This window comes from Setaria viridis, chromosome 6, assembly GCF_005286985.2.
Source record: "Setaria viridis chromosome 6, Setaria_viridis_v4.0, whole genome shotgun sequence".
In the NCBI taxonomy this organism is placed as follows: Eukaryota; Viridiplantae; Streptophyta; class Magnoliopsida; order Poales; family Poaceae; genus Setaria; species Setaria viridis.
In genome coordinates, this window is record NC_048268.2 from 22,213,724 (window position 1) to 22,225,799 (window position 12,076).

General features: G+C 45.2%; 1 protein-coding gene and 1 long non-coding RNA gene across 2 annotated transcripts; one reads left to right on the plus strand and one right to left on the minus strand.

Moving 5' to 3' along the window:
* The first annotated feature begins 1,967 nt into the window (after positions 1-1,967).
* Positions 1,968-2,843, plus strand: LOC117861813 (uncharacterized). Its single transcript, XM_072294750.1, has 2 exons — positions 1,968-2,157; positions 2,371-2,843. Exons 1-2 carry the CDS (start codon positions 1,968-1,970, stop codon positions 2,841-2,843), a joined length of 663 nt encoding a protein of 220 aa, XP_072150851.1.
* A 298-nt stretch (positions 2,844-3,141) lies between these two features.
* Positions 3,142-6,604, minus strand: LOC117861397 (uncharacterized). The gene is made up of 3 exons (XR_011898495.1): positions 5,943-6,604; positions 3,930-4,065; positions 3,142-3,839 (listed from the first exon to the last, which is right to left on the minus strand). It is a non-coding gene; the product is annotated as an uncharacterized lncRNA (long non-coding RNA).
* Positions 6,605-12,076: the final 5,472 nt, after the last annotated feature.

A 12,076-nucleotide genomic window follows, 5' to 3' on the forward strand; every position in this document is an offset into this window, starting at 1 on the left:
TTTGAAGGCAAGCCTCGGAGCATGATTTCCTATCTTTAAATATTTGCAATACAATTGATATCTTTGATTGTGCATTTACGTTCTAGGAGTTGATTAAAACTATAGATGCATGAATATAATACCCTTGATCTGAACACTAGTATGTTAAGTCGAGTAGTTGCAATGCTTAATAGGACTTAGTAAAAGTCGAGTGATTTCCTGTCACTCGCGAGTTATAGGAGATGATTACTTTACTTATGTTGCAACTATAAGGATGATGGACGGGGCCGGGCTTATGTTCAGTACTCGGTGGTTTGCCTCGTCTATCTATATGAAATTGGACTAAGGTCGAGATGTGATAGTGTTCGTGATCAAGTGTTTGAAAGTACTAATCTCATACGTAGTATGGGATGGGGAAGCCTAGTACCTGATTGAACCGGGACGTGAGCGGATTGTTCCACTGTCTCTGGAAACTGAGTTTTCCCCTGGTGCATCATGTGGTGACAAGTGTGGTCAAAGAACGGCAGAGGCCGGGTCTATGGAGCCTTGTACTAAGGGAAGTGGGCCCGACAAGTGTCTGAGAATTGATGGGGATGGCTGACAAGTGAAGCGACCATTCGTGGTGTACGGATGTCGTGAGATTAGGTTCGCCATGTATGGTTAAGAAATTCGAATCGATTCGTTTGCCTCTCACAGTTTGGGACTGCTTGATCGCTATGCTACACTAAGTAAGAATGAAAGATGATGATGATTTAATATGGTTACCTATACTAATTGCTTGGAAAACTATGTTTGTTTAGTATAGTACCTAACTTAGATTGTTAATTGAATGTAGAACTTGTCGGTAAAATATCAAAAGTAAGGACGTACACTAGTTGCTTTTGGCAAAAACAAACCCCTCTAGCTAAAAAGCTTGCATGCCTAGGTGTTGGTGGAATAGTACCACTGGTTGATTAAGTCTTGTTGAGCGTAGTCGCTCAGGCTTGTTGTGGCACATCTTTTCAGGTAATGTTGATGCCTCTGAGCTCGCTGCAAGTGGCACTTGGTCTCCCCAACTTCCTCCTGGTTGGACAGTCGAGTGGGATCCCTCCTCGGACGGCGAGGGTCGGGATCATTGATGTCATGGTCGGCTTCGTCATGGTATCCTGCAACGACATTTAGCTTCCGCTCAATTATTTCGTTTGTTTAAAAACTCTACAAAATTTGCTTGAATTTCGAACTTGAAGTTCTAATAATTTAATGCACTTGTTTAATTATGATAGACTGTTGTAATCTCTGTAACCACTCGCCTTCGTGCGAGTCTTGCTTTCTCGATTATGAGGTAAGTAGTTTATCGGATGAAATCCGACGGACGACCAAATTGACTTGATTAAAGTACATGATCGTGTGTTAAGCGACTTAAGTGTGCTTTAGCCAAGTTAATTTGGGCGGTTCCGCCACAGTAGCACCAACCGCCGGCGTAGGAAAAGTAGTTCCTGCGATCTCCAACTCGAATTGGAGATAGGTACAATGGATTTGCTATGAGTCGACGAAGCCTTTCAATACAACTGGTGCTAGATTCGTCGTCAGATGATGACGATGATGATTTCTTCCTCTCTGTTAGTCATGTGGCCATGAATGCGGATGAGTCCGATGATGAAACAAAATATCGTGGTTCTATCCTAGGGCATCGATACTTTGGTGAGACAGACAGGCAGGGCATCATCAAAGGTTGTATCAAGATTATTTTTTAGATGATCCTACGCACGGACGTAGTTATTTCAGACGATGGTATGTAAACAATAGATTTATTTGGACCATTTTTTTAAAAAAAATTCATATTATATATGTGTTTCATTACTCTTGACATGCAGGTTTCGAATGAGGCATACACTATTTGTACACATATGGAATGTCGTAGAACAACACGATGAATATTTTGTGCAGAAAAGAAATGCTACCGGTATACTTGGCCTTTCTAGTCTGAAAAAAATTACTGCAGCATTTCGATGTTAACTTATGGAGTAGCAGCTGATGCTACAGATGATTATGTCCGTATTGGTGAGAGTACTGCTATTGAGAGTCTGAGAAGGTTTGTCAATACTGTTGTGGAGGTTTTTGGAGATGAGTACTTGAGATCACCTAATGAAGATGATACTGCTAGATTACTTGCCATTGGAGAGAGTAGAGGTTTTGCTGGTATGCTTGGGTTGATTGATTGTATGCATTGGAGGTGGAAAAATTATCTTTCGGCATGGCAAAGTATGTACACTATGCGTGTGCATGAGCCTACAATTATACTTGAAGCTGTTGCAGATGAAGATTTTTGGATTTGACATGCTTTCTTTCGGATGCCTGGTTCCCACAACAACATCAACGTTTTGCACCGATCTTCTTTATTCATATGGCTAGCTGAAGGTCAAGCTCTAGAGGTGAATTATACCATTAATAACAACGAATATACAATGGGTTATTATCTTGCCAATGGCATATATCCCTCGTGGGCCACATTTGTGAAGACCATACCTGAACCACAAGGTAACAAGAAGAGATATTTTGCAACTACCCAAGAAGCTTGTAGGAAGGATGTGGAACGAGTGTTTGGGGTTCTACAAGCTCGTTTCGCTATCTTTTGGGGGCTAGCTCGATTTTGGGATGAAGACACCATCGGACAAATCATGAGGGCTTGTGTCATTATGCACAACATGATAGTTGAGAATGAGCGTGATGAGAAAGATGATTTAAATTATGATGGGGTGGGAGAAAGGGTGAAGATTTCTTCTGATGAAACACCTGAACTTGAGGAGTTTATTAAAAATTATAAGAATATAAAGGACAAAGATATTCACAATCAGCTTCAAGATGACCTCATTGAGCACATGTGACAACATCATCCAGACCTCTACAAATAATTAGCTAAAATTTATATTTATTGTTACTTTGAATAATTTTGACTATGTTATAAATTTATAAATTTATAAATTTATAAATTTATAACTGACACAATGTTATTGTTATGAGAACTATTTGTGATACTGGCACTAGATTGCGTCACTAGCAGCCAGTCAGTCCGAGCTGAAAACAAGCTGAAAGCAAACAGGTCTATCATCAAACAGGACAAACGTGACACACATGTATAGAATATTTGTACCAGAGAGATGGATAGGATTTGTAGTCTGACAATAGCATCACAATAGTTACTACTACTCTTTAGAAGATTCAAATATTAATTAAGTTTGGAAAATCATACAGTACCATACGGAAAAAAACATCACAGTAGCTACTAATATTATTCAGAAGAATTGAATTCTAATTAAGTACTCAGCTCATGATCTCAGCCTGCAAGCACATGTAGTATTTCTTTTGCTCATCTTGCATGGTAGTAAGGTCCATGATCATAATCCTCTCTTCATCCCTCCTTTTCTGCAACTGGACTTCCTGCCTCCTCACCTAAAGAAGTAGTTTTTCATTTGCAACTCGATCCTATTCAAGAGTAAATGCTTTGTTGAACCTCTCCTCTTTTTTAGCTCTTTCTCCCCATCAATTTTTTCTTGTGCCCACATATTTTCTAAGGTTGTTGTCACACTTTTTTTCTTTTCTTGCAGCAGTGCTGCTTTTGCCTTCTTCTTACCAATTAGCCTTATCAATGCATTATGCTCTAGGCATTCAACCTCACCTTGTCCTATTTCACTTAGTAAACTTGCACTTGGATTAGCAATTGAGCTTGTCTTCTGCTTCTTATTAGATGTTTTAGCAGTAGCCAATTCATCAATTTTAGCAAGCTATTTTGGTTGTGTTCTCAGCTTATTCCAGCAATGCATGAACTGAACTGCTTTCTGATGTTTGTCTTCGAACTTGTACAAAGCACATGCCTCTGCAACCTGCACACACCAACATCCAAGGGATATTCATACGATATATAAAAATAAAATAGTTGAAACAAATCCTGGTATTGCATAGTGAGTAAGTACCTTGTCTTGTAATGTAGTACCTCTTTGACGTCTTAACTCAATCCGTATTAGACATCCACAAAACTTGTTCACATATTTTTGTATGATCTCCCACCGGTGCATGAGAGAATTTATGGTACACTTTGAGGGGCACGTCCTGTGAACAGTTCAATAAACAGATATGATCATGTGACAGAACACATAGAGCGGGAGTAATTCTACGTACCAAGCTGATGAACAGAGCTGGATATATTATTTTAACTTGATCAATAGGCAAAGGTTCAATTATTTTAGAGAACAAAAGAAATAAAACACCAAGCTTCAGTATAGTGGCAGTAGATAACAACAACCGGTGCTTTTTCGTTAGAGGACAACAGTTTGTTGGGACTATTAGATAGCATGGCAGCACACCAACTCTGATTCCTAATGCCTGAACCAAACTGAAGCTCCGACGTTGCTGCTTAAGTTCTGTGTCTACCCAGTATAGTTCGTGCAAGGCTCAGATAATCCACCCCCCCTGCTCCTGGTACAAAAGGATAGGCAATCTGTACACTGATTTTCACACCCCAGAAGCTGTCTCAGAGCATCACAGCGTGGAGAAGTTTCGAAGAAGACTAGCATCCTACCGATTCATAAACAGGGGTAAACAAAAATCAAGGAGACGCAAATAAAATCCAATCATAAACAGGGATATAAGTTGTCTTCTCAGTTAGCGAGACAGCGTTTTCAACTTGGAATATTGGCACATATTATTTCAGATTTCTTCATCCCTGTTCAGAAAATAAGAAAAAAATGTGTTCAAAAGGTTAGCTGCAAGTCTGTAACTTCGTAGGATCAAAGCCCTATGGAGCAAGCACCGGTGGAAAACTCACTTTTAGTCCCAGTTGGTAGGGAGCAAATCTTCCAAAAATCCATCCGGATAAAACAATCGAGACGAAGAGAGATGTCTTTAGTCCTGGGTCAATCAACCGGGACTAAAGACACCCTTTAGTCCCGGCTGGTAAAGGGGTCGCCACGCTAGGCACAACCCCCTATCTCCCTTTAGTCCCGGTTGGTAAGGATTTTACACCAAAAAAATATTAGAAATTTCCGGACATCGCAAGTCACAAGTCACGCGATTTTTCACGCGAAATATGCGCATGCGCGGTAGCGTGGGATTCGAACCCACGACCTCAAGCCTCGCGTGTAGCTTTCTTACCATCCCACCTACACAGCACATCTGACTATATAGGGGATGCAATCCTTTTGTATTAACTCGTGAGTAACCCTTTAGTCTCGGTTTGTGTTACCAACCGGGTTCAGCCACCCGTGGGGGACCCTTTAGTACCAGGTTGGTGTTACCAACCGGGATTAAAGGGTCGAGGGCTTTAATTCCGGGTGGTAACACTAACCGGATTTAAAGAGTGACCTTTAGTCCCATGGGTGACTGATCTTTTCACCTGAGACTAAAGGGTCTCCCACAGGTAGCTGATTTTTGACCCGGGACTAAAGGGGGCCTTTACTCTCGATTGATATTTGATCCGGGACTAAAACACTTTTTGTCCTGGATCAACTTTAAACTGAGATAAAGGGGACGCATGGAAGGTAAGTTCTCTACAAGTGAAGAGGCTAGTCTTGTTTGAATCTTGTCAAGGATGCTACCCCGCAAGCTTTCAGATTGTTCCTGTTCTCAAAGCTGCTATGCAGCAAGCCTCCAGTTACATGTTACAGAATTTTTCTCTGAAAGCTACAGCACCACAAATCACACTTCTCTCAGTTTAAGAATAAGTTTTCAGGTAATAAGAACCAAACTAATTCTGATAAACAGGTCAAAGGTTGCTCTTGTTTCCATGAACAGGTCCAAGGTTGCTCTTGTTTTCTAGGAACAACACATTCACTTACAGTCTTACAGAGTAAGAGTCTGTTCTACAAACTATACTATCTACAAAGTTACATTTCCTAGTAATTAGATATCATAATAATCTCTCCCATGATAAGCTGACAACATCCATCTAATATCACAGAGAATTGAAATGAGGAACTTATAATTCATACCATTCATAAATGAGTTGTTGTTGGCTGCTTGTTCGAAGGCAGCAGAGGGGTCCCTGGATGGGTACGGCACCACCAATATGGAATCCAAATCGTCGCCGGCAAGGGCTGCCATCGGAGGACCACCGGGTAGGTCGAGGTTGTTGCCACTGGACCTTTGCAAATTTGTGCCGCCGCCGATCCATTGAGGGATGTGGTCGCTGCCGGGCCATTGAGGGTGCTGGCCGCTGACGAGCACCACGCACCGTTGAAGCATTCCACCGCCGCGCCTTACTTGGCCCTGCCGGATAGGAGCGGCTGGCTATGGTGCCTACATGTGCCGCCCCTTGCCCCGCCACCGCCACTGCCACTGCTCGCCCCGCCACCGCTGCTGCCACACCTCGCCCCGCCGCTGCCGCTGCGCGCGGGGGAAGGGGCATTGGGGGAGGAGGCTTCTCGCGCGCATGGGAAGGGGCCAATTGGGGGAGGAGGCTATTCGCGCGCGGGAAGGGGCCGATTAGGGGAGGAGGCTACTCGTGAAAATATATGTGGCGGCCGGTTCTGTTTTGGCATCGCGAATAGCTTGGGGAAGTTTTGGGGAGCCGTTGAAGTTTTTTGTTTTTTTTTCTCCCTGTACTAGGGGTAGGATAGCTCTGAGTACCCTCCCGCAAACATCAAGGATCTACGGCGCCACCAGAGAGCGACCCATTTCTGATGGCGTAGGCTTCGGGCGATCAGGCTAAAGAATCATTTTGAGATCTGATCACCGCAGAGATGCGTAACTTTCAGACTCCACATGCTCCGATCAGGACATGAATTAACTCAAGGTTCAGATTCCACACAAGCGGAAACTTTTATGATGAACTTTCTAAAAATTTCATGATCCGGCCAAGAGGACTCTAAAGCCCAAAAGGTCCATACTTAGTTTGGCAAAAAGAAAGGTAATAAGGCTCTGTTTAGATCCAGGAGCTCAACTTTAGACAGTTAAAAATTAGCTCTGGTGATCAAGTAGGGGAACTAAACATTAGGTTATGATCATTGGGCTAAAAATTAGCCAACCTCCCACCGAATTTTAGTTCATTAGCTCTTAATTTTAGACATGAATGGAAAAAAGACTAAAATACCCTACAACCAAAAACCTTATCATTCCTTCTCTCGCACCCAAGGGGTAGAATGGACTTTTATCCATAAATTAGCTCTACCTTCAAACAGGACATGCTGAGTTTAGACGTCTAAATTTTAGTTATGACTAAAGTTTAATTTTAGCCCATCCAAATTGTTGGGGTTTCGCATCCTCCAATTTTCGTTTCCCATTCTATTTCCATTATAAACGTCTCCTTATTGAATGAGAATCACTTTGTGCAACCGCTTTCCTTTCTATTTCCGTTATCAACATTTATCCGTTGAATGAGAATTACCTTGTGCGACAGTTTGGCTAAAACTAGTACGATGCCATGGTTTTTGACTCACTAAAAAACGTATGCGTGAGCCTGTGAGGAGAGAAGTGATACTCATGAATAACTAACAGCACTTTGAGTGATTCTCTTTTTTACAATATCCGAAGACCATGTACTATGTTTCCTCTGTTTCTAATTTCGGAACACTTGCCCATTCTACCATTTGCAAGGATTCTGCTGTTTTTTATGAGAAATAAAATCCAAAATCCCTACCAAACAATGTCTTAATTAGGGCGTATCATGTGCAACAACTCGATCAATGTATATATGCAGATTGTGTGGGCTGTGGGCAACGGCGGCGTTCAGCTTGATTCAGCAAGCCGTGTAGAGGTGGACAACCACAGGTTTCCGCGCTAGCTCATCACGTCAACGTCTAGACAAGCAGACCACTAGTTGGCGTACAGCGACCTCAGTAATGTTATCCAAGACAAAAAAAAAGAGTTTAGTTTATGTTTGTTTGTTAAGCAGACCCCACGTCTTCACCCGGCTCTTACCTAAAAGGTAACTAGTGTCTGGAGATTGATTGTGTAATTGTGTATGCATGTACGTGTCAATGCGTGTATACATGTCAATGTGCTATGATGGAGGAGCAACGGGTTAATCTGTACAAATTTGTATTGATGACAACTTGCGCATGAGTGTACGTGGCCTGATGATCAATTGAATGGTTTAAATTTGATTTGATTTAGTTCCACGCAAAATACCATTGGTGAACCCAGGGAGTTTTGGCCCGGCCGGTCGGGCACTAATCATCGTTGGACAAGATTTGTATTGTGAGAATGGAAAATTGCTCACAGTAATTAATCGCAGTACAAGGCGTTTATTATACATTTCATGAAGAGAAGGCAATACTGTTTCCAACCGTTCCAAATCAATTGCTTCAAGCAGAAGGCCCCTCTCGGTCCCGCTCCATCGAAGAGGCCGCGAGGATCGTCGTGGCATGGCCTTGATTTGGCGCGTCCGGAAAATATCTGGCAGCAGGGAGAAAGGGACCGACCGGTCGCGCGCTCGCTCGTCACCCATCGCGACGGGAGTGGCTGCGCGACGCCCTCTATTCCAGGGGACGGACAGGGAAGGGAGCGCCAAAGCCCAAGCGGATGAGCAACCTGTGTCTCCCACCGCGCGTGGACCACCGGGCCCAGTCGGTGGCGCAACGCTCCACTGCCTTCCCCCAGGCGCCATCACGCACGCGGCCGGAAAAGAAGGCGGCGGGGCGGCCGGGGCCCGCTCGGCTACCTTGTTTTGGGGTTCCGGGATGGCCGCGCGGGGGGCCGATCGAATTCATGAACCCATCTGCTCGTGCCGTCCTTATCCATAGAGCACACACCACGTCATATTTGTGATCATTGTTTAATGGACAAAATACCCGATGTAGATGCTTACATTGTAACGGGCTTATCATGTGTGCACACCTAACCTGAACGAGGCCCAAAAGGGCGTCAAGCCCGTTAATAATGATGATGCAAAGATTAGCCCCGTATTGTCACAAATGTAAAATGGTTCATCCTTTCTCTAAATGGAGAAAAAATGGTTTCTCATGTGGTGCATACCATAGTATCATGGAGAAAATTGATATTCTTTTGATAACTGCGCGGTGATGTGAAGCTTACCACAAATGGCTTTTCTAAATATCTCTCAGGTCCCGTTTGGATCATTGGAATTGAATTCCATCCTAATAATCATAATTTAGACACAAATTAATTAAGCTAATATAATTGTATGTGGAATATAGTTGTATATTATAGTTGGTGATATGGGAGAGATACTTGTATGCTGCACTTCTACTATAGAGAAGCGAGTCTAAGAGCGTGCTATAAGAATTGAATTCCATCTAATAACCATAATCTATAGAATCAATTTCCATCTCCCACCCCATGAATTTAAGATAGGCTTATATCTAAACTTTGGAAAGTTGTGGAATGCCACATTCCAACATAAATTAGCTTACTCCATTAAATAGATTCCAATTCCTTGGACCCAAACGGGGCCTCAGTTGATTTTCTGTGTTGCTTCCACTCAGTTTTCAATAGCCGTGATCCCTTATAGATTCATGCTGGGGTTGGTGGGATTTTATCATCAGCTAACTAAGTTGTGACCTTGTGGGCCACTGTGTTGGTTGATTCGGCCCAGCACATCATTCCATGGCCGGTCGGGCTGTCTGTCTGTGTTATCTGTAGCACAGCTGCTGCCGAGAAAAATACCTAGCGGTTCTAGGGCTGGGCGACCTCGGTGGCGATCCTCACCGGCGAGGGAATTCTGACCGTTTCCCACGTTTTCTCTTCCGTTCCTCCTGCTTGGGCCGATTAAGGGGCTGACCTGCTCAGCTGCCCGACCTTGGTAGGGGTGACGGTATAGGAACCAGGAGGCGGGTTTTGAGATCTATTTTCGGAAGCAGGGTGGCAGCGGAACCTTCCAAGGTGAAGGCACGGCGGGGGGATGTCGACGTGAACAATCTCCTCCAGAAGCTGCGTCTCAGCGAGGAAGAGCGCGACGTGTGGTTTTGGCAAAGGAGGCCGTCGGGAGTCTGCTGGAGGTAAAGTGGATGGCGGCGGCGCGGTTATTGATAGAGAAACACTTCACCGAGCAATCGTTGCAGTCTACTATGCGTGCTGCCTGGAACACGGCGCGAGAGGTCGTGTTTCGGCCGATTGAGAAGAACCTGTTTGTGGTGCAGGCGTTCTGCCTGGGGGACTGGAAGCGTATCATGGAGGATGGACCATGGATTTTTCGTGGGTGTGCATTGATATATGCTGGAGAAATTTGATGGGGCAACTTCTGTACCAACGGTGATGCCAAACAAGGTGATTGCCTGGATCCAAATCCATAGGATCCCGCTTCTTTATCGCATGGAGGCGATCTTGCAGCAGCTAGCATCGAAAGTTGGGGAGGTGCTGAGCGTGGCGATGAAGGTGGTGGCTACTGGTGCTGGAGACTTCCACAGGGCAAGGGTGAATCTTCTAGCACCCAATAATCCATTAGTGAGATTCGTGACCCTCTCCCTGGAGGGTCGCGATAGTATTATGCTTCAGGTGAAGTATGAAAAGTTGTCGCGTTTCTGTTCACATTGCGGGAAGATGGGCCATACACATCTTGAATGTGGCACTAGGGAGCATGAGGAGGAAGACATGCAGTTTGGTGTATGGATGGTTGCAGGAGAAGAGCTGTGGCACCCGGGAACCCCTCGCGTGCGAGCTTTTAACCCTGAATTCGAAGGCGCTAAGAGGGGGAACTACAAGTGACCACGGGGGCCGTGGCTTGAGAGTTGAGAGGAGGACGTGCCAGGCGTGGTGGTGCACGTGGAGGTGCTAGGGAGAGCTTGTGGAGAGAAAAGAGGCTGCAAGCTCGGACAGCAATGATACCAGGAAGACATCAGTGGAGGAGGTGGGGCTGAATGTTGGGAGGGTAGCTGATCTGGAGGATACGGCGAGCAGCCCTATCAAGCCGGAGGACTCTGGTGTGGAATGCATTGCTGCTGCAAAGGTGATAAAGCACCTAAATACGGCACAACGGACAGCTGCTTCTGATGCAACTACGGAGGTCCCTCCCCCACCACCACAGGAACAGAAGAGGATGAAGAAGACGGGGGCTGCGGCAACGGCTTCTCCACCAAAAAGTAAGTCGGGCTCCCCTGTGGAGCACCGCCAAGCAAAATGAGTTGCTTGAGCTGAAACCGTTGCGGCTTGGGCAATGCTGCGACAGTTAAGGAGCTTCGCGAGTAGGCAAAGAGGTTTGCCCCGTCGGTGCTTTGTGTCCTGGAGACTCAGGTTCACAAGGCGCGAGTTGAAGGATTAAGGAGTACTTTAGGTTTCGACAATGCCTTTTCTGTAAGTAGCTTGGGCCGTAGTGGCGGCCTAGGTTTATTTTGGAATAATGAAATCAAAGTGGAATTGTTACCGTACTCGCAATATCACATTGATGTGGTTCTCACAGGTGGTGAGCCATGGAGATTGACATGTGTGTACGGGGAAGCACAGACAAGTGAACGCTTCAAAACTTCGGACATGCTGAAACACATCAAATCTCTTCCTCACTGCCATGGGCTTGTGTGGGGGATTTAAATGAAGTTTTACATCGATCGGAAGAAGGGGTACAGGAGAGAAGCTATGCACAAATGGCAGGTTTTCGAGAGATGGTGGATGTATGCGGCCTGTATGATCTAGGGTACGAAGGCCGCAGATGGACGTTTCAGAGGCGTGTAGCTGGGGGGTCCTACTGCAGGGTTCGCCTGGATCGTGCGCTAGCAACAGCGGATTGGAGCACACTCTTTTCTCTTGCCATAGTGAGCCACCACACAGCCGCCGCGTCGGACTACGGGCCGATTCTCTTTCGGTGGAAACATGTGTCGAAAGGATGGCAGCGAGCGAGAGGAGCGTTCAAATACGAACTGATGTGGGAAACACATGAGGATTTCTCCCCCGACAATGATTCATTCATGGTTGAGGGAGGGGAAGGCCGGGACGCTGCAGGGGCTGCAGAGCAAGCTTGCAGCGGTAACAAATGGTCTAGTCGGATGGGGGAAACACACCTTTGGCCATGTCCGGTTAGAGCTACGAAAGCTGAAGGAGGAGCTGGAGAGGATGCAAGCGGATCCAATGAGAAGTGGGCCGTCACATGCTGAGATCAAAATCACAGATAGAATTGTCGAGCTCAGTCATTGTGAGGAGATCACGTGGCAGCAACGATCTAGAATTCGATGGCTAT

Bases quoted from the DNA above. Each gene is read 5' to 3' on its own strand.
- LOC117861813 (XM_072294750.1), top strand. From the start codon at position 1,968: ATGTTAACTTATGGAGTAGCAGCTGATGCTACAGATGATTATGTCCGT. The intron at 2,158-2,370 runs GTATGCTTGGGT...TCATATGGCTAG, and splicing joins AGAGAGTAGAGGTTTTGCTG to CTGAAGGTCAAGCTCTAGAG.